Here is a 22,522-nt window from a genome sequence, read left to right as displayed (position 1 = left end):
CTCGGAATCCTTTTCGGTTCCTGACTTCTCAGTCTCAGATTTGGATTTACTCTCTGCATCAGATTCGTCTGGTTCTTCTGGCTCTGATTCAGAATCAACTGTGCTCTCATTGGCATCATCTCTATCCAGATCCACTTTCAAATAATCCTTATCGTCAGTGGAGCCTGCTACACTGCTCCTCTCAGATGATTCCTCCTCATCCGAGGCTTTCTTTCGGCTCTCTGCCTCTGATCCACTCCCGCTGGCCTCTGGCTCACTGACACTGATGGACACTTTTGATTTCTTCTCTTCTCTCTCTGATTCGGCTGCAGACTCGTCCTTCTCACTTGCAGAACTACGACTGATGGTGCTCTGTGATTTTCTTCTAAGTTGCAGCTTGTTTGCCAGATTAATGCGTTTCAGGACTTTCCCAAGTCGACTCCTGGCAGAGGATGTGCCATCAATGGAAGCGACTGGGCTTGCGCCACCTGCCAAGCTCTCTTGACTATCAATACGACGTGCAGATGTCAGCTTGGCATAATCTTTGTCTTTCTTCCCTTTCCCAAACATCATCGGGAAGATCTTGGCCTTCTTCCATGGGGAGCTAGGTTCAATTTTCTTCCCAGCAGCAAGAAACTTGCTGAGCTTCATGACGGACTTCAACCTCTTTGCAGCTTTGGATTCTTCAGCTTCAGCCTCTGCTGGCTCCTCAGCAGGAACCTCTGGCTCTGCCTGTTCAATCTCATCCTCTGGTGGGAAATCCTGGAATCCCACATGCTTTCCACGCCCACGGCCTCTCCCTCGCCCACCTCGCCCTCTTGCCCGACCCTGTTGTGACATTATTTCCTTTAAAACAATCTTATTAATCACAGGTTACTAAAATGAAATGGTCAAACCTGATACTAAATGATGCATGAAACAAAAATAAGTTTCTATTGGTGAGGCCAAGATTATGAACAAAAAGAAAACATAACTGCACCATTTCCTTCAAGCAGCCAGTGAATGAATGTGTAGGGTTACCTCTGGTTCACCATAGTAATATCCTTCATCTTCCATGATGGCCTCTCCAGACTCATCATACATGGGTGTAATCAGCCTCCTGCGGCTGCCGTAGGGTGGATAGGGATCATACCTGGAGGTAGGAATGGAAATATTACAACATGTGAACATACCTTAAAAGTTATTGTGTGGAGAACTATATTAAAGTTGCTGTAAGAGATTTCAATTTTGCTAATTTCCAGTAAATGGATTTAGCCCATCTCTTCAATCATAAGCATTCTCTCCAAAATCCCACCCTCCTAAAACAAACAAGAACATCAGCAAACAAAAACATGATTTCTAGCCGGCTGAAAGTGCTGGACAAAATTTTCTATTAACTTCTTTTAAAGCTAGGTTTTGTCAACATTTAAAAATTTGTCTTGACAAATATTGCTTTTTTATTTTATTTTTAAATGAAGCCAACATTCAAATTTGAATAGCAATTCTACATCCTTTGTGATACCTCAATTCAATTCAAATGCACCTGAAGTTCTGAGTATTTTGGGGGCAAGACCTCCAACAGGTTTGAAAATAGGTGCGTTTACTGAAGACGGGAAAGCCAAAACAGATGCCTCATTACACTTGCAATCAACATCAGCCCATGTGTAGCTCCACCCACGCAGGACAAACAGCCCCTGTGATCCAGGGATTAAAGGCTAAACCCCCATTTAAAGATTCCTAAGCTCTCTAAATAGCCCTGGATCTTCAGCAGGCCAGGTCTCTCTGATAGCAGGTGCACTTCAGCCTGACAGAAGTGCAACATTTATCTTCCCCACTCTAGAGGTCTGCATTCTCGCGGCTCTCCGGCGGGAACCACGGGCCCCGATTGGATTTTTTGCGCCGCGGGATTAAATTCCCGAATAAAACGCGGTAGCAGTCGGTAACTCTGGTGTAATTTGAACGGGAGTGGGCGGTCTAACAATATCCCGTTCCCGACGTCCATTTAGAACAGCATATCTGCGCTTTATTCTTATTGACCACCGGTACAGCTTGCGCTCAGGACTGTTATGCACGCGCTGCACGCATGCTTTAAACGTCACACGTTTTATTTGTGTGAGAAAATTATTCTAAGCGGACAGCGGGTGAACAAAGAGTGAATATATAGCGGGAGCGGGTGGGTGCGGAATAGAACCTTGCAGGAGTGGGACTAAAAAAACAGTCCCGCACAGACCTCTACCCCACTCTCTCCCTTGATGTCTATGGAATCAATGCCATCTTTCTTTCTCAAAGGCCTTGACTATGGACAAAGAAACCTTGACATTCAAAAGAATCAGTTAAAATTTTGAGGGAATTCTCAAGAAAATAATTCTCTTTTCAGCATAAAATTGATATTATAAATATTATTGACAATTTAATCAATCTATGGGGCAAATCCTTTAAATATCATCCTTCTAAAAGATACATTCTCTGAGATGTAAACTTACATAGTGCTAAGATTAATAGCTAGATGAACAGGTGTTTTGCATCATATCTTGTTTTATGTTATGTAATTTAGCACGACTGGAATTCTGGATTGACTGATGTGCATCCATTTTAAAATGTTAAATAAGACATTAAGAAGTCTATCATCAGAGATCTTGATGTTAAAGCACATCATCTGTTCTGTGGTGCTCACAGCTGACGTTCAGAGCACTACGGAGACCTTTAAGACCATCTGCTGCTCCTCTTGCTACAAAAATTGAATGACTATCGAACATAATAGAGGATGCCATTAGTCTGATCTCTGAAAGTCCTACTAGCAAACATGCGGTTCACGCCTAAATGAATCCACTGAGCTTAGCTAAAGATGGCTGAGTGGAGGTGAGGGCACATTAATCTCATCAAAGCTTCCAGCATCTCCTCAGATGGGCTGACGTTAAACCATGCAGTTCAACATTTGCAAGAGCATCTGTCCCGATAGTAAAGCTGTTCTGATGGCACATTACGTGTCAATTTGAGAGTGTTTACACCTCTTTCTCTCGCTTCTGCTGTCTCCTTCTGTTTGCACACACAAGGTGCTCAATTAGTGTATTGTACTCACTATAGGCATCATTTTTAGGGGGGGGGCTCAGGTGTCTTGGTATCATCAAATTGATTGGGAAAATTGGAATGGAGAAAGTAGAGAAATTCTGAAGAAGTGATCAAGGATAAGATGATTGAAATTCAAAGGGCATGGGAGACAGACAGAGAAAAAGAGAGCTAAGGGGGCATATTAAATAACATACTTCACCTTCAAGAGAGGATTTTTGTGAAAGAAATACACAAACGCAGTCTGAAACAAAGACACACTAGCCTTGTATATACTCTGAAACTCACCCTTGATCGTAACTATAGTAGTCTTGGGTACCTGATTCCATGGAGAGAGCCTAAAATACAAACGTAAAGACAGATGTCAGACTTCATCTTCACACAGGCTACTAAAATTAGTCAGGGTTTGGTGCCCAACTGATACAGTCAATAACATTTCTGGCACACTGTGTGCTTGTTCACCATTTACTGTAACTTAATTTAAACTGGGAATGCAAATGAACATCTAGACTACCGTTCAAAAGTTTGTGGTTGGTAAGTTTTTTTTTTGTTTTTTTGTAGAGGTCTCTTATGCTCACCAAAGCCGATCATTTATTTGATTAAAATTTACAATTAAACAGTAATATTGTAAAATACACTTACAATTTCAAAATTACTGTTATATATTTAAAAATTTAGTTTTTTTACTCCAGTATTCAGTGTCACATAATCCTTTAGAAATCATTCTAATATGCTGATTTGATGCTCAAGAAACATTATTATTATTGTTGTTGTTGCTGTTGTTGTTATTATTATTATCAATGTTGGAAATTATGTTTTTGTTGTGCTGTTTAACATTTTTGTGGAAACCATGCTAGATTATTTGATTAATATAAAGTTCAAAAGAACAAAGTTACAGTATCATATGGATTCATAAAACCTTTAGAACCTTCCCCAGTCCTCATTCACTTTCATTGTATGAATAACAGCTGCTTAGACATGCTGCTTTTTACTGTATGTTCTGCAGAAAGTTTGAACGAAGGAATGGACATTAGTGTGAATAAATGATGAAAGGTTTTTTGGGTGAACTGTCCCTTTAGAATTATTATTTAGCGATTAAAGCCCCCATGAATTTGCCATACGAGTGCAGTTTTGTCTCCTTTGACGTATATCCCATTGAACCAGATTTTGTGTGACCTTAAAGCTAACATACATCAACTTAAAACTTCAATGTTTGTCATGGGATCTTTAAAAAGAGATATAAAAAATCTTTAGTAACATTAGGAAGATTTGTCAAGACCCAAGAAGGAAAACTAAGGAAAGGCATGTAGAAAAAACAGAGATGCTACCTCAGGCCGGAGCAAAGAGGGTCTCAACAGCTGCTGCTGCTGCTGCTGGCAGAATCACAAAGAGAAGAGAGGGAGAGGAGAAAAAAAGATTTGACACTAAGAGAGAATACATGAGAGGCAGCGCAGAATAAAAGGCAAAGACAAAGAGAATAGCAAGAAAAGATGTTGCTGCATACCTTTAAAACAAATGATCAGACAGAGTACATGACAGCAAAAAGATGTGCATTAAAACAGGAAAGAGGGGGAGAAAAATTAGCTCCTGGTTAGGAAGATAATGACAGAGATGCAGATTAGGGAAAATGTTCCATCTAAAGAAGTAGACCCAACTTTAAGCGCTAAAGTGCTTGAAAGGTCAGAAAAGCATGCAAATGCAACCTATATGCATTAACTTTGCAACTTAGACACTGAAGTGACTGCAAAATTATGTGTGCAGGCTGAACTGAGTAAAGACACGACTCTTCCATTTACACTCCTTAGTGGGGTGCAAATGTAAGTTTAATGGCAAAGTTTCTATTGCTCCCTTCATCTCATTGAGATTCTACTGTAAGCCTCTCACAAGGCACTATTGGCAGCCTAAAGTGACAAGGGAACAAGGTAGTTTTACCTTCGACTTATTAAAGGCCTATATATTAAAGGGATAGTTTCACCCAAAAATGAAAATTCTGTCATTAATTACTCACCCTCATGTCGTTCCACACCTGTAAGTTCATCGTTCATCTTCGGAACACAAATTAAGATTACATTTTTGATTACATCCGAGAGCATTTTAATGTGGTAGTTGTGTTGCTCCCATTTAATAAAAAATATCTTCATTTGTGTTCCGAACACGAACAAAGGACTTACAGTACAGGCGTGGAACAATATGAGGGTGAGTAATTAACGACAGAATTTCATTTTTGAGTGAACTATCCCTTTAAACCAACTACATAGAACTGGATTTTTAGTACCATCCAGTTCTAAAAGTCACCATCATGATGCCATGAGGTATTACTCATATCCATGCAGTTTCACAGTTAGTGTATGAGTGACAGAAATAGTGATCAGATCAAAGGAAATGTAAAAAAAAAAAAAAAAAAGACTCACCTCTCTGCCAAAGCCACGCCTGCTGAAAGAGACATAAAAAATGATTGTAAAGACCGACATGTAGCTGGAAATGTGACATCTGTTGACTAGCTAAGTGATTTTAGACTTGTTCTTGTAGAGTCTGACTCACTTTCATCATACAGAAAGCATTACAACACTTCCTGTCATCTCTTATCATTGGACCAGAATGAAAACACCATATTTAAATGCGAAAGCACTTGAAAGATAAAACGCACTCAGGGAAATGGCGCAGATAGTCTTGACACAAGCAGTTTTACCTACAATGAAGACTTCAAAAGCATGTTAATCTGCTTTTTCCAAATAAGTCATTTTCTGATGAATGGAAAACCAACATATGCACACATACTCACACTCATACACAACCTATATTTAATGCAGTAGCTATAAATTGTCCAATCATACACTAACAAAATTTCAAGGAAAGTTACATTTGAGAGGTCTCTCAAGGGCCAAGAATGAAACCCACTTAGTGATTAAAGCACTGTGACAAATGAGCAACATGTTGTCCAAGTGTGTGTGTGTGCGTACCTGGTATTCCCTACATTATGGGAACCAAATATCCCCACAAGTATAGTAATAACAGTAATTTTTTTGGGTGGTCCCCATGAGGAAACAAGCTTATAAATCATACAGAATGAAGTTTACCTGGCTATAGTTTGCAACAAAATTGTCCCACAAAGTGAATTACATCTGAAGAAGCGTCCTCAAAACTAGGGTGAATCTTACATAAAATAAAAAAAAACAGGCCACTGGACATGTTTAATGAAATTCACCCCATAAATAAAGATGCACAGAATGGCATTAGAGGGTGCATGTTCTGTTTCACATGAATAAGTTATGAAATACCCCTGTCAAACACACATAAACACATCTCTCTCACACATAATGAATGAGAATGGCAGATGAGTGATGTGGGATGCGTGTGAGTGTGTGTGTAGGAGGAAAGTGACTTCTCTCTTGGTGTCCCTCAGAAACAGAAAGGCTGGTTCTCAGTTCTATGAATGCAAAAAATGGACTTGCAGTCTCGTGGAGACTGTTATGTGAGACTACTTTGAATGAACGATCTCAGAAGGACAGGAGGGCACATAACACATCAAAAAACATTATAGAAAGATCCGTTTTAAAAGATAAAGTGCTGAGACGAAGTACCTTCATTTTCTAATAGAGCAGGAGAGATTAGTTTTATTTTGTGTGGTGAAGCAGGTAATATGAAAGGAGGGTGGAAGTGAGGAAGACACGAACACAGTAGAGAAAAAACAGAATTCGGCAGACTCATCGATTGATTAATTAAATTTCTCCAAACCTCACCGTCTGTGCGTTCATCCTGCTGAGCAGGTCATGTGAATATAGAGCTGTTCCTCTGAACCTACAAACAAGCCCTGGCACATCCACACAACATCCATTCAGTTTGCACATAAATCTTTTTTCTCAGACATAACACAACCTAATTCTTCAATTTTGAATTGAGGAGAGAAGAATTCTTCCTCCCTCCTTTCATATCACCTGGTTCACCACACAAAATAAAACCAATCTATCCTGCTCTATCAGAAAATGATAGTACTTCATCTCAGTACTTTGTCTTTTAAAAAGAGATCTTACTATGGTGTTTTTTTTGTTGACATTTTTAATAGCAAATCAATAGTTTATTTGATACTTTATAAATTATTTTTATGTGTGTGTGCGTGTGTCACAGATCACAGCACATATCAAAGATGCATCTGTCCTCCTGTCCTTCCGAGACATTCATTCATTCAAGACATTACGGTCTTCACAAGAATGCAAGTCTGTCTGTATATTTATGTTTATATCTAACAATTCTGACTTTTTTCTCAAAATTGCAAGCAACAAAGTGAGAATTGTGAGATAAAAAGTTGCAATTACCTTTGCAATATTTAGTTTTATTCACGGCAGAAACATGGCTTCCATAAATAACTGTAATTTAATTTAATTTCTATCTATTTTTTTAATGAATTGATTTATGTTTGTGTGTGTGTGTGTATTTCAAAGGTGCACTAACACTTCAGAACCGAAGATGAGACATTAGCAAATCAGTGTGCATTTGCTTATGGGATGATGACAGATTTCAAACAGATTTTTCGATATGGATGAGGGAGATGCCATCTGCACACCCCTGCTGAGATATTGTAGGAGCGGTTTGTCTGAATGGAGAGACATTGACTGCGCGCCTGATGGGGTGAATTCAGCGGGGAACGGCATAGCAGACGTCCCCCTGCCATGTGCCACATAAACGATTAGCTGTATTGTTTAATCTCTATGTGATTCTTGTCTGCTTGAGTTTCTGAAAGGGCAAAAACATCTGCAGGACCTAACCAAGACAGGAGAGCTTCAGGAGGTCTGGCACTCTAGACAGCTTTTTAAAAAGGGTTAGTGAGAGTGCAGGGAACAGGGAAGAGAGATAGAGGGAGATATGGTGAATAAATGAGAAAGATATATAAAGAATGACCTGTTTTTAACCTTCAAAACCAACCTTGTTTACTTTCTTAATGCATGTTCACCAGTGCTCATTATTATAAATAAAAATGTATTTTCCGAACCTTTAATCAAAATGTAATAACCTGCTCTTCCTCTGAAATGACCTTCCTTTTCCATTACTTAGGCTGTGCAGGCTACTGGATAATATGATTCTTTTTTCTGATTATATTAAATTGATTAAACAAAATCTGATCTTTATTTATAAGGCCCATCCTCATCAAACTTGATGATAATCTCTGTCACCACCTTCATCATCAACAGACACTCCTCTCACAGTCACATGATCATGACAACAGCTCTTCACACCAACATCCGCCTGCTAGGAAACATGTGTCACCAGTTAAACATTAAATATTCATAAACAGTGACGGTCAGTTAAAATTATTATTTTTTTGATTTATCTGATAAAAAAGTAAATTTTTTATTTCATATATTCCACTGGTAAAAAATTATTCCACTTGCTCAATGCTTTTCTTAAAAAATGTGTAAACTGACAGTGATAAAATTACATCTAAATTAATGCATGCTATACATATTGTGCAAAAAACTATCTAAATGTTACATATAAATATACAATATAAATACAAATAAAAAAAATATACACTACTGTTCAAAAGTTGTAGGTCAGTAAGATGTTCTTATTCTAACCAAGGCTGCAATTATTTGATCAGAAATATAGTAAAAACAGTAATATTGTGAAATATTATTACAATTTAAAACATCTGTTTCTATTTTAATATACTTAAAAATGTAGTTTATTCTTGTGATATTAAAGCTGAATTTTCAGCATCATAACTCCAGTCTTTAGTGTCACATTGTTACGTATCCGGTCCATGAACTTCCAGCCTAGCCTAGTCTTGCCTTGTCTGTTTTCTCGGTTTCTGATCTTTGCCTGTTTTCCTGGATTTATCCCTTTAGTCTCGCCCTTTTGATTCTGTTCGCCGTTCGTTGACCTTTGCTAGCCCTAGGACTATTCTTGTGTCTTGTCCGCCATATACCTGTTTGCCACTGTTCGACCCAGCCTGTGTTTCTGACCTCTCTGCTTTAAATAAAGCTTGCACATGGATCCGCACGTCTCACCAGCCCCGTAACACACATGTGCCTTCAGAAATCATTTTAATATGCAGATTTGATACTCAAGAAACAAATAATTTCTTATTATGTAGCACAAAACTATATATACAGTACTGTATATATAAAACATTTATATATATAAAAATATAATCCATTAGAGCTGTTTTTTTATAATACTTATACTTGTAGGATTTCACTGTCCAAAAATAATAATTATATCATAACAAATATTGTAAATCAAAATTCTTCACTCTTTTTCTCTGTATTCTATTTGACTGGCACAAGTGACCATTCTGTGAGGTACTTAACACTATAAGTATGTACTATAACATAAAAACAGTAAAACACCTCTCAGTCACATTGAAGCCGGCCACATGAAACATTACGCTTTTGACCTTCTTTGAAATGTACTATAAAGTGCTCTCAAAGTAAAGTGCCCTCAAAATAGATGAAAAAGTAAGTAATGAAACAGAGGAGGTGTAGGAAAGAAGGTATTAAAAAAGAGTTCCAGAGTTCATTCAGAAATGAAGGGCTGGGGTGGGGGGCGATCTCTCATTCCACTGGGATTGGTTGGTTTGAGGGCTGAGCAGAAGAGTCTGATTCTGATTGGCTGCTGTCTGTTTCGCCTGGTTTAGACTCTGGCTCTTTTAGCACAACAGTCGTGGAGTCTTTACTTCCTCCTTCGCAACTGCTGCCATCTTTCACATCAATGCTGTCAGCGGATCTGGGCGTGCTCTTGAGGATCCCTCTTAGTTTAGGTGTAGGAGTTGGAGACTGAACTGAGACAGGAGACTGAACAGGAGTTGGGGTTGGTGGTGGGGTGAAGTCCTGTTGCAGAGGTGGAGGAGAAAGAAAAGAGCAGGATGGGACAGGATGAGGGGGTGGAGGACTTTCCGGAGAGTCCGATATGAATTCCAATGTGATCTCACAAGGCTCCACCGTCATGTAATTGGATATACTGGAGCTGAACTTCCTCAGGACGGGTGGAGTCGGCCGCTGAGCCATGGGTGGGGGAGGAGTCTCGCCGTCACCCCCGGTGATGATAATGCAGGGTGGGATGTCCTTGCCAACAGAAATTGGACTGGATGAGAACATGAAGGCGCTTAGCAGTGGGTCGTCCGGATCCAGAGATGCGTAAGAGTCCCGGCTCTGTCTGGGTGTCCGTTCGGCTAAAGCTTGCTGCTCAAACTGTCTGGCTTGTTCTCGGACCGACAGCTTTGTTTCTGTGCTTCGACTACTTTGATCTACATCAGTATCAAGTTCTTCCCTGCTGTCCTTAAGCCCCGCCTTCAGCTCTTGCTCCTCCCATTCAGTGGGGTCCCAGAGTGCCTGCCGGCGCAGAGCATCGTAAAGCCCTCGTCCTCGAATACGGGACGGCAATGACCAAGAAGTCATCTGGCTGATGGGGCTCGTCGGAGATGGGATGTCACTGTCTAGAAACCCACCGACCCTTTGCACCTCCGAGTTGGGCTCTGGACTACTGGACGCTCCATCCCAGTAAAGTGGATTTTGTGTGGTGAGCGGCCGTTCATCTGAGAGGAAGCTGATGTTGCTTTCTGACTTGGGCAACTTGTCGAGTAACTTTCCATTTCCGCCACACAGTTTGTGAGCGGCAATAGCACGAGAGGCGAAGGCTCTTATGAGACTCTGTCGATCCGCCTCCTCGATTACAGACTTTCGGCGCATTCTGCAGCCCACGAGAGAAAATGAAAGGAGAGGAGAGAAGATTGAAGCATGTGTGGAAAGAGACAGGAAGGAATTGAGGGAAGAGAACAGCCATGGGAGGACAGAGCGCTAATGACCCACTACACAAAAATCCTTCACTTTAATGGACTTTGAAAGAGCTCGGCCAAACAAATTTGCTCAAGATTTTGCATTTAACTTTAAATACGCTAAAGCAAATACTCTCAGTCAGGACTTCTGAGACAAATGTGACCCTGGACCACAAAACCAGTCTTAAGTGTAAATTTTTCGAAATTGAGATTTATACATCATCTGAAAGCTGAATAAATAATCTATAATTTTGACCCATACAATGTATTTTTGGCTATTGCTACAAATATCCCCGAGCAAGTTAAGACTGGTTTTGTGGTCCAGGGTCACAAATAGTCTTAAAATAGTCTTACTAATACTTCAGGAGACCTTATGCTGCATTCGATTCAGAAAGTTGAATTTTCAAGTTCCTATTTGGAAAAGTGTAATACAGGAATTACACAGTTTTAATAATAAACATTCACTTGTAAGCCAATAAAAGGAAACTATTCAAGAAAAAGATGTATGTTTAAAACACAGGTAATGAGCTTTTTTTATTCATAATCATAGTGTACTTCTAAACCACATCTGCGGTTCTCTATGCACCTGAAAAATTTGGCAGATCATTGACGCAACTATATTAATTTAATGTTAATTTATTATTTTAATGCTATAGTTTCACGTAGCAAATAAGAATAGTTAAAATTACCAAATATATTTTGCGAATATCTTGCAAATGTCTTGTTAATGATTTTCAGTTTCCTTCAGAGTTTGCGATTCGGCCCGAATCAGTTTTATAAAGTGTTTTTGAAAAATCACTTACTCTGCCTTTAAATCGACAGTTTTTTAATAACTACAGAATATGTAAAATTATGGTTCATTTAATTTGTTGACATGACATGGGTAGATTCAAATGGTAATTATCTTTTTTTTTTCATTGAGTGTCTAACTAAGAGATAATCACCATATTTAAAATGAAACCATCATTTTTAAAAGTGTAATTAATAATAAAATATACATATCATATTATTATGGGATCTGAATCAAGCACACTATATTTTATCAAAATAAACAAAATATGGTACAAACATTGCTGAAGTGATTGTGAATTCCCTATTCTGGGAGCCTTTTACTCCTCACCACCTCATACATTTATACGATTTTTAAACAAACAAACAAAAAAACTACTTTTATGATGCTTTTCCCACAAAATGTGCTGCTCTATTAATGTTCAACAAAAAGATATATTTTTTTTTCTGCACTCATACAAATTTCCTTATGATGTGCCTATAGCCCCACTGTACCCTACCCGCAAAACAAAGGCTAGCACATCCATGTTTCTTTATATACTGTTATCTGAGCCTTGAATAATGTGACAGTCTGAGATATTAAGTAGGAATACCCTACATCCAACTTTGCATGGAATGCAGCAATAATACGATGAATGCAAGCAGGCATCAAAATTGTGTATTTTCAGCTGTGAAGCACAAAGATCATACACTAGCACTCAAAAATCAGTCTGAAATCCCTATCTGTTCAGTTAATCTTTGTTCAAACATCAATCAAGATGATCTGTGACAACGGCGAGTCTCAAAGTGAAGGATGTGAGAAGCGTGTTTGTTTGCTTTGAGGAGAGAACTGCGAGAAACTAGAGCCGGGAGGCGAGGGCTTTATCTAGTGAAAAACTACTAAAGCTTGAATCTACTACAGAGCTACACACATGTATCTGTGAATTTTATGTGCATTTTTCCTTTTTTAAAAGTAAATAGTATCAAAATGTTCCTTTAAATATGCAATTCGACAGAAAATGTGGAATAAAAACAGAGTAAATGGTAAAGAAAACTAGCAGAGCAGTTACACAGGGACTAGAAACTACCACAGACCACAAATGTAAGCCAAGAAGGATTTTAAAATACACTGACAGGAACGTGTAAGAAAGAGCACTGCAGGGAAATGCAGCATATTTTATGTTACTCACTGTAGTCCAAGCCTGGAAAATGCAGAGAAGATGAGAATGAATGAAACATGAGAGGAAAATACATGTAGATAGATGGATATGATGACAATTTAACACAGACAGGCCCTATTCACATTTGGCATTAACATGCATTCTCAGTGACCGAATCAAAAACAGAAACTTGACCACAATGAAAGCCAGATGTAAATGCACACAAAACTAGGGTGACCATACATGCCATTTTCCCAGGTTGCGTCCTGGCCAGGATTTCTATATTGCCTAAAATATCTAGGTTTTGGCTTTGTTTGCATGTGCAGACCGATTGGTATATGACATCAAAGTACCATACAGACGGTTATGCTTTCGTAACGCTCTCGAGGTACTTTGATGTCAAACACTGATCGGTCTGAGCCGCACTGCTTTTAAGTCGAACACACCTAATATGTATGCGTAATTGCATCGCTTTGACCGTAGATCCCACCTTCTCACACGCCATGATTGGTCCATTACGTACAATGCTTGCATGTTATTAGTCAAACTACTTTTCGATCATTACCTTCAGCAAGCATGAAAACAGGAAAACAAAGCCAAAGCAAATCCTGGCCAGGACGCGTCCTGGGAAAATGGCATGTATTGTCACCCTACACAAAACCATCTTCCACAAAGGTGTAAGTGCAAACGTGTTTTTTTAATCACATAAAGTACAACTAAGCAAGTAATTTATAAATGCCGGTTTCTGTGGATGAGTGCGATCAGATCTCTATTCAAATCCAAATGGAAAAGCACTGGAGTGCAAGGAATAAATGCAATCCAGCTAAATAATATCCGGATAATCTCTGGATATGAAATGCATGTTAACATCAAATGTAAAGGGGCCTGAGAGACACATATAAAAGGTAAATAAAGAGGAAACGTAACCACCCATCTGTTAAATCATTCAATACACATGTGAAAGAAATGTGCATTGTGATACATGCAACACAAACTGCATAAATAGGCTAATATTTCAGTGGGATGGGAATGTAATGAAAATATATTTGGGTCATATTGCACCCCAAAATCAACTGAAAAATAACATAACATGAAGAAAATAATTTTTAGGGCCATTAAGTGTTATTTGCACTATAAATACTTATTACCATAATGTGTCTAAAACCGAGAAAAAAAAAATGTTACTTGAAATAACTGAAAATATATATTAAAAATTGTAAATTATTTCAGGAAGTCTCATTTTAATTTAGTTTAACTTGTACTAAAATAATTGGAAAAAAATAAGAATAATAAAAAATGAAAACTTTTTCAACATATTAAAAAAACTCGTACAAATTACAAAAAATGCAACATTTTAAAATTAAACCATTTTAAAATTAAAATAAAAAATAGAATATATAATTTTTTTTGTTTGTTTGTTTTATATATAATTTATTACTTTTGTTTTTGGGGTGAAATTTCTGTTAATGAAATGTTAAAAATAAATGAACAATCAATCAATCAATCAATCAATCAATCAATCAATCAATCAATCGATCAATCAATCGATCAATCAATCTGAGGGTCACAGAGAGACTCCTTAAGCACTGTTTTATAAGGTTGCTGACAGACTACTGTTATTATTAATATCCAACAAAAGAACACAATGTTTGCCCAAAAACACAAGCAAACAAATTCTACCCTGATGTTCCTTTCTGCTGATGGTATTAAACTGCTGTTCAGGAATACGGTCCATCAATCTCAGCATCTATTCTAATGGATTCAATACAAAACCACGTCTTTTCCGCTGTCTTTTTGTGTTAGCAGCTGCATTTGTTTTGATTGCATTAAATCAAAAGCACTTTAAAAGGCTTTACCTGAGGGACACAGATGCTGTGCTGCGGCTATAATCTTTTAATCTATTAACATTTCATTCCACTCACAACAGCCTTTAGCTTGGCAATGGACTCCTGCTGCACCAAACCCGCACGTCCAGTGAGCACATCTCTATGGATGGACTTAGTAAGCTAAAATCACAGCTAATTTACCAAAGGAACAATTACCTTTGGGATGTCAAAAAGGAACAGTTTCTCCCTTTGGAGAATGGCAAGACTTTATAAGGAAAAACTTTTCTTTTTTCAAATGAATAACCAGGTTAGGGCATTAAAGAGGTAGTTCACCTAAAAATTAATATTCTGTCATTCTATTATTTACACTCACATGACATTCCAAACATGAAAGACTTTCTTTTTCCTCCATGTGACATGAAATAAGATATTTAGCAGAATGTTCATGCTGCTTTTGTCCATACGAATGATAGTGAGTGGCAAAAATCATACACTTTGCCGCAGTTTTGTTATAAATTTCAAAAATAATTACAAAGAAATGGTATACATTAAATTAAATGTGAATTTTAAAAAGTAGACTGAAATACTCATTTCTTATAAAACATACTCCAATAATTGTTTTATTTACAACCTAAAAAATATATATTTTACAATGTACTATGGAGTACTTTTATGGTGCTGTTTTGGTCCATAATATTTTTGTGGTGTTCCGAGAAAGAAAGTCACACAGGTTTTGAATGACGACCGAAATTTCTGAGATAAATTTATGGCAGAATTTTTATTTTTGGGTGAACTATTCTTGATTTTCCTGCAGATACACACACAAATCTTGTTAATCATCTCTCTGCTGTCTCTGCTGAAGGCTGAAGGTATTATTTAGGACAGGTAACTTACATGCCGCCGTCTCCCAGCTCCTCGTAGAGATTGGTCGGAGCGCCACCTCCTGTTGATTTGCCGGCAGGAAGAGCCATCTGGATACGGGCAGTTTTGGCACACTCGGCCTGTCTCCTGTAAAGCATCCTCAAAGAGTGAGTTTCCTTCTTTCAAAAGGCTCATTTCAGCTCTATTATTGGAGGATATGAGGTCTGGAACTCTCATTTGATCTGTTCCAGCACTTTTTATTCATGCAATGCAAAATATCATGGGTTATTCAGCACCTTTCACACTGAGATGAGGTGTTTTATTAGGAGGGAGCTGAACCCGGCTCACTTTGTACTCTATGAGGTCATGAAACCAGTCATTTCTGTTCATTTTCAAAGGCATCGCTATTGTGCTGGAATCAGAGAGGGCTGGAGTGAGTATGTCCTTTGCTGCTCATCTCAATTCATGCATTCTACTCGTATGTTCCTGTTTTAAAGGACTGAACTGAATAAGGAGGGTACGAAGGCACATAGTCTCTGGCAAATAATTCATCAAAAAAGAATTTGAACTTACTCTTTGAATCTGAGCGCAGGGTCCACATGCAGCGACAGGAAGAGCAGAGAAAGAGGCAGAGGAAAGGAGAGTTGTTAGATAATTAGGCACAGGAATAATTAAACAAAAACACAAACAATGATTATTAAAAGAAAGACTGTCAATTTAAAATGTTAATTTACTATACTAATATAATGTAATGTAATATAATATATAACATTTACCCACAGACAACAGAGGACAAGTGGTTTAGAAAATGGATAGTATAATATATTGGCTAATAATAAAAAAATGGATAATATAATATACTAAATATGAAACTATAAGAAAATTGTTAATATAATAATTTATATTAAATATATAATTTCAAATAAAAATAAATTATCAAAAAATGTCAATGTTACATTTATTAATTATACCCTTTTACCTGTATGTAAATTCCTAACTAAGGGACTTTTCTAACTACATATTTTCTCAAAAAATATCACTATTGTGAACATGTACATGAATTGCCATTTGCGATTGTGGTTAATTGTCATTAAAGGTAGGCGATTTCGGAGAGGCTAGCAATAGCAAGCTAGCTTTGAAAGCATAAGATCCCACCCTCCCTGCAAATCACTCTCCAAAGCCACACCTCCTCCAAAACACATCAACGCACACAGGCAAACCAGAGGCTAACAACCTCATGTCACATTCACCGGTGAGAAAATATTACAGTACAAAGCACATAATATTACAATAATAATTTCCATTCTCACATGGTCTGCAATGGAACGCGCTGATTATGTATCATGTCTGTGCGAACAGGGTGTGCCGAGGTATGCAAATACATACGTTGACAGGTATGACAGCCTATCATAGTCCTCGGACAGAAGGATATGATTGGACAAACATTTTATGGTCCTACGCCTTCCACAGACGATATAAATACAAATAAATACATTTAGACCACTTAACTTGCTATCAGGATGTGAAGAGACTTTCAACCAGCATAACAAAAAATTTTCTGAACCAAATAACCTACCCTGCCTTTTTGTAATAGATCATGATCTTAATTCATATTTTTAATCGACTGGCAGTCCAAATTCTAATTTCACAGGCCAGAAAATGCTAGTAGTGTTGAACCATGCAGCCCATTTTGTTTGCAGCTACTGCTGCAGGTGTGTGTGCATAATTCATACTGTAAAATGTGATAAGAGCACAGGATAACCCCGGTTTATCCCACATCTCCTCAGCTGAGAAACAATACAGCTCTCAGCAGTAACCCCTCTCTGTCTCTCCAGCTCTCCATTCTCCTTCTCATCTTTGTATTTCATCCACACACTCTCTCGTCCTAAGCCAGGGCTTCCTGGAGGCTATCAAAGACGTGATCCTCTCAATATTATTTATTTAACCAGAATGCAATTACTCAAAAGACAGTGTGAGATATTGTGTTCTGATATATAAGCTAACACTTGTGTCTCCTGTTATGCATCTTTTGTAAACAACCAAATGTAATGACATAAAAATGTCACTTCACCTTTAATACAAGAGTCTAATCACAAAATGAACTCTTTAATATGTGTAAAAACATCTAAATGCAGTCATGCATGTGTGTGTGTGTGTGTGTGTGTGTGGGAGAGCAAGCTTCACACACTTACTGTAGGTGTGTGTGTTTAGCTGTTTGTGTTCGCTGTGTGATTACCCATCTGTTATGTATTTACACAATAGCTGATGACGGACTCATTGGTGTGTGCAGAAGGTCAGGACCACACTCACATCTCAAGAGAGCTGCTGTGTGTGGAGAGCAGGCCCATATGCTGGGCTTTCATGAGATGTGACGGATGGATCGAATGCCTGGGATATGTCACAAATGCTTATAATTAATCTGCTTTCACACAGAGCTGGCTGGGAGATTAGCCTGTTAGCATGGCTAATTACTGAAAAAAAGCCATTTTAATACCTGGCATCCAATACTCATCTCCCTCACCTACTGTGCATGTTTTTTCAGCCTGTCCTCAACGCTCTCAGAACCGTAGAGGTTACAAATAGAGACGTACAACTGCAGAGTAAAGTGTCTTCATGTACTGTATGTACAATAGCAGCTCTGAGAACATATAAATACTTTGTCTTTATATGTTAAATTTATATATACATTTTAACTGCTAGCTAATTGTCTACTAGTCTCGTAATCATAAGTTATCTTTCAACTGTCAACAAAATTCATGTTCGCTGGACAAAAAGTCTTAGATGCACTTAGAAAAGCAAGCTGAAACGAGATGTAAAATGACGAAAAACTGTTCGCGGTTTTGTTTGTGACATTTTTCCCATTTATGAATATAAATGATGTACAGTTACATACTGGGGATGTGATTTAACAAATCCCATTTACCATAGTCATGAAGAAAAATTAAGGGAAAATGAAGAAAAATACAGAAACATTGTCTACATTTTTGTGTGCTTTTTTACACCTTAAAAAAGCAAATAAATCAAGAAAAAATAATTTTTTATCATTCAGGGGGGTATCTGCAGGATTTATAAGCTCAAATTAAGACTTTTAAAGACTTTTTTAAGACCTGCACAAATAAAATTAATACCATATGAGCGGGGTAGAGCAATGTCTATGGTAGCATATTAACTGTAAAAAGCATGATTTACAGTTCAGATACAGGTTTTCACAAAAACAAAAAGTATTATAACATGTTGAAGTTCACATTTCAGCCTTTAAACCATTTTTTAAGAAAATGGATTCAAAAGTAGTCAAAAGTATCAATTATTATATTCATTAAAAATATTATCAATCAATCAATTATTATATTATATTATATTATATTATATTACATAACTGTTTCACTGGCTTAATTGTTTAGATTTTTATAATGCATTATCTTCTTATTGATTCACCAGTTAACATTTACAACTCTGTGTGTGTGCAGCGTAAAAACATTGGTTGATTTTTGCAGAGGTCAGAACAAAAACAGCAGAAGGGCTTACTAAAAAAGCACATTCTTTCTCTGCCAGTAGGTGGCGCTTTTGGTATGGCAAAAATATAGCGTTTTTCCTGGTAACAGCAGTGCACAAAGCAGAGCAGCACCTGACTTTGAATTGTGCAGCGCTCATGTTTATTTAATTAGATCACAGTCTTTTGAAGTTTAATCGTCACTTTAGACAGCTAAGTAAACGTGTGTGTGTGTGTGTGTGTAAAATAGTATATCAGTCTGGCGAGTAAACAAAAAAATTTACTAGCCAATGGCGATTATATTGCCAAGGTGTGCGTAGAGGGTTGTCACATTAAGCCATATCGCAATTCTTATCTTTCCATTCCCAAATTTGAGACCTCTTGAAGTCATAATTAAGACATAATTAAGTCTTGTACAATTTAATACTTTTTATGGCCTTAAATTTGATACAACTAAATTTTTTAAAGACTTTTAAGGACCCGCGGAACCCTATTTAATTGAGCTGAAAGCTGAAATATGCAACTTATGAGGATGATTATCATTGGGGACTGAAATTAGACAATTAAAAAAGCAGTGTCTATCACAGCTGTAAGAAAATTCTACTCACTGTTTGTACGTCACCATGACGATGAGAATAGCTGGGATGCAGCACAGAATGATGATGATGGCCAGTGCCAGCAGAGCCCCCTCTGTGTAGCCCACCGCCTGCGCAGCCTTCTTCACACTCGCCACGATGTCAGGAGAACGGATCTCCAGAATCCGCCCGCCCTCGCCCAGGTAAGGCTGGAACTCTTTATTGATGTCCAGAATCTTGCCATCCAGAAACCTGTAAAACACACATTTAGCAGACATATTAGAAAATCATTTAAATTTAGATCTTTTCCTTACACAAATATGTACCTGTATAGTAAGCACATCATAATCACAAAAAACTTTCATATAAAAACCCCACAAAGTATGGATTAATAATGTGAGAATAATAATACAACAACTGTATTGATGCAACTGAAATGTACTGAAAAACATATTTGTAATAATATTAAAAATAATAAAATAAAAAATATGTGTGTGTGTGTGTTTATATATGTATATACAAACACACAGTCCGGGGAGTGAATTTCAAGGGGGGGATGGCGTTCCACTTCCAACTGCTTAGGTTCTTTTGGAAATGAAAGTGATTTCTATATTTTTTTCCCATTTAATAGCCTACGAAAGCAATCACAGTTCTGCACATAAACGAAGTGCAATATATAAAAAAATGTAGCGTGATATTTGTGTCTATGGTTTGCCGTGCAATGCCGTCTTTTGTGATTGGCCATAATACATGCACACTGCAGCCAATGGAAATGCTTCTGTATCGGTGCGTGTCCTGCTCCTCACAGAACAGATCATGAAGGCAGACTGCAGATTTTGTTCAGTGCTGAGTCATTCAAGCTCAGATCCTCTCATTATAACAAACAAAGTGTAGACACGATGTGAATAATAGATTCAGTGTGCAGTGTAGAGAGATTCATTAATTATAATGGAAGTTTGAGAGATCATGATGAACTAAGACGAGTGACAGCTCTTTAATGATTATAAAGGGAGTTTGAAAAATGTGACTTCATTTGACTGGTAACTTATTCTTCCTCATTGTATTGTATCATTTTAATTGAATTTATTGTTTAATTAAAATTTTTGATAAGTTTATAAATATACATTTTTTGACACAAAAGATGGCACATTTAATAAAGTTAGAAAAAAAAAACCATTACAATGGTAAAAAAATGCCCCGGGAAATCACTTTAAGGAGTCAAATATCGCCTCATAATGGGAAGGTTAATTTCTGTTATTGATCAGAAGGTACGGTGGCCGAGAGAGCTCAACGCGCTGCAACTTCAGAAAACACAAGCAAATAGAAAAAGCACCAGCAAATTAAGAAAACATCTTCATCAGTTTGACAGCACATGTGCTGCAAATACTCACAACACAATCAAATACAAAAACATGCTGCAAATGCTCACAACACAAACAAATAAAGAAACGCGCTGCAAATACTCACAACACAAACAAAGAAACGCGCTGCAAAGGCTCACAACACAACCAAATAAAGAAATGCGCTGCAAATGCTTTATTTGGTTGTGTTGTGAGTATTTGCAGTGCGTTTCTTTATTTGGTTGTGTTGTGAGTATTTGCAGCGCGTTTCTGTTTTTGGTTGTGTTGCTTTTGCATTTGCAGCGCATGTGTTGTCAATTTGATGAAGATGTTTTCTTAATTTGCAGGTGTTTTTTTCTATTTGCATGTGTTTATTTGGTAGTGTTGTGAGTATTTGCAGCGTTTTTCTTTATTTGGTTGTGTTGTGAGTATTTGCAGCACGTTTCTTTATTTGGTTGTGTTGTGAGTATTTGTAGCGCGTTTCTTTATTTGGTTGTGTTGTGAGCATTTGCAGCGCGTCTCTGTTTTTGCAGCGCATTTCTTTATTTGTTTGTGGGTTGAGTATTTGCAGCGCGTTTCTTTATTTGGTTGTGTTGTGAGCATTTACAGCGCGTGTGTTGTCAAATTGATGAAGATGTTTTCTTAATTTGAAGGTGTTTTTTTCTATTTGCATGTGTTTATTTGGTTGTGTTGTGAGTATTTGCAGCGTGTTTCTTTATTTGGCTGTGTTGTGAACATTTGCAGCGCGTTTCTGTTTTTGCAGTGCGTTTCTTTATTTGGTTGTGTTGTGAGTATTTGCAGCGCGTTTCTTTATTTGGTTGTGTTGTGAGCATTTGCAGCACGTCTCTGTTTTTGCAGCGCGCGCATTTCTTTGTTTGTGGGTTGAGTATTTGCAGCGCGTTTCTTTATTTGGTTGTGTTGTGAGCATTTGCAGCGCGTGTGTTGTCAAATTGATGAAGATGTTTTCTTAATTTGCAGGTGTTTTTTTCTATTTGCATGTGTTTAAGAAAGTGTAAAAAAGTGTTTAAGAAATTTTTTTTAAGTAGGAGCACAAGAGCTCCTTAAAAGATATGTAAGCGTCAAATCCTGAAGAATGTAATTTTACCTTTTAAAAACTAATCGCCAATTCTTATGCAAAGTGTAAACTATTAAATATAATCTACAAATCATGCAATACTGTACCACTAAATCAGAAGTGTTTTTATGGAGGCCTTAGCTAATCGGGTCAATCAGAGACAATTACTAATCATTCTCATTTTTATTAAATCATTCTTTAATTTCATTAATCAATATTTTTGAAATAAGTTTAATGTTATTATAGATTACAAAGGGTTTTATAATTAAAGGGTTAGTTCACCCCAAAATGGAAATTATGTCATTGATTACTCACCCTCATGTCATTCCAAACCCCTAAGACCTTCGTTCATCTTCGGAACACAAATTAAGTTATTTTTGATGTATACCAAAATTATATTATATATTTAAATGTGAGAGCTCTCAGACCCTGCATAGACAGCAACGCAACTGTAATGTTCCCAGGTCCAGAAACGTAGTAAGGACATTGGTAAAACAATCCATGTGACATCAGTGGCTCAACTTCAGTTTTGCGAAGCTACGAGAATACTTTTTGAGCGCAAAGAAAACAAAAATAATATAATTGATTTAACAATTCTTCTCCCCCGAGTTACGTCTTCCGCCATTTTAGAG

At 37.4% G+C, this 22,522-nt stretch overlaps 2 protein-coding genes across 2 annotated transcripts in view; both read right to left on the bottom strand.

Annotated features, from left to right (window-relative positions):
* Window positions 1–22,522, bottom strand: part of LOC107719223 (protocadherin-15-like) — a 217,308-nt gene that overhangs the window by 2,466 nt on the left and 192,320 nt on the right. The window contains exons 29-35 of the mRNA XM_016526598.1: window positions 19,509–19,727; window positions 15,984–15,992; window positions 15,444–15,557; window positions 5,436–5,454; window positions 4,353–4,394; window positions 3,313–3,362; window positions 1,000–1,111 (exon numbers count right to left, since the gene is read on the bottom strand). Of these exons, the coding sequence (XP_016382084.1) occupies window positions 1,000–1,111; window positions 3,313–3,362; window positions 4,353–4,394; window positions 5,436–5,454; window positions 15,444–15,557; window positions 15,984–15,992; window positions 19,509–19,727 (565 nt within the window). The remainder of the gene's footprint in view (window positions 1–999; window positions 1,112–3,312; window positions 3,363–4,352; window positions 4,395–5,435; window positions 5,455–15,443; window positions 15,558–15,983; window positions 15,993–19,508; window positions 19,728–22,522) is intronic.
* On the bottom strand, window positions 9,449–12,884 carry LOC107719209 (protocadherin-15-like). The gene is made up of 2 exons (XM_016526578.1): window positions 12,754–12,884; window positions 9,449–10,710 (listed from the first exon to the last, which is right to left on the bottom strand). The coding sequence occupies exon 2, from the start codon at window positions 10,707–10,709 to the stop codon at window positions 9,576–9,578; it is 1,134 nt and encodes a 377-aa protein (XP_016382064.1). The 5' UTR covers window position 10,710; window positions 12,754–12,884; the 3' UTR covers window positions 9,449–9,575.

The sequence above is a fragment of the Sinocyclocheilus rhinocerous genome, unplaced genomic scaffold, assembly GCF_001515625.1.
Source record: "Sinocyclocheilus rhinocerous isolate Xijiao unplaced genomic scaffold, SAMN03320098_v1.1 scaffold513, whole genome shotgun sequence".
NCBI lineage: Eukaryota > Metazoa > Chordata > Actinopteri > Cypriniformes > Cyprinidae > Sinocyclocheilus > Sinocyclocheilus rhinocerous.
This window is presented reverse-complemented; position numbering and strand designations above follow the sequence as displayed.

What these genes read in the sequence shown, in the direction of transcription:
- LOC107719209 (XM_016526578.1), bottom strand. Translation starts at nt 10,709, where the DNA reads ATGCGCCGAAAGTCTGTAATCGAGGAGGCGGATCGACAGAGTCTCATA.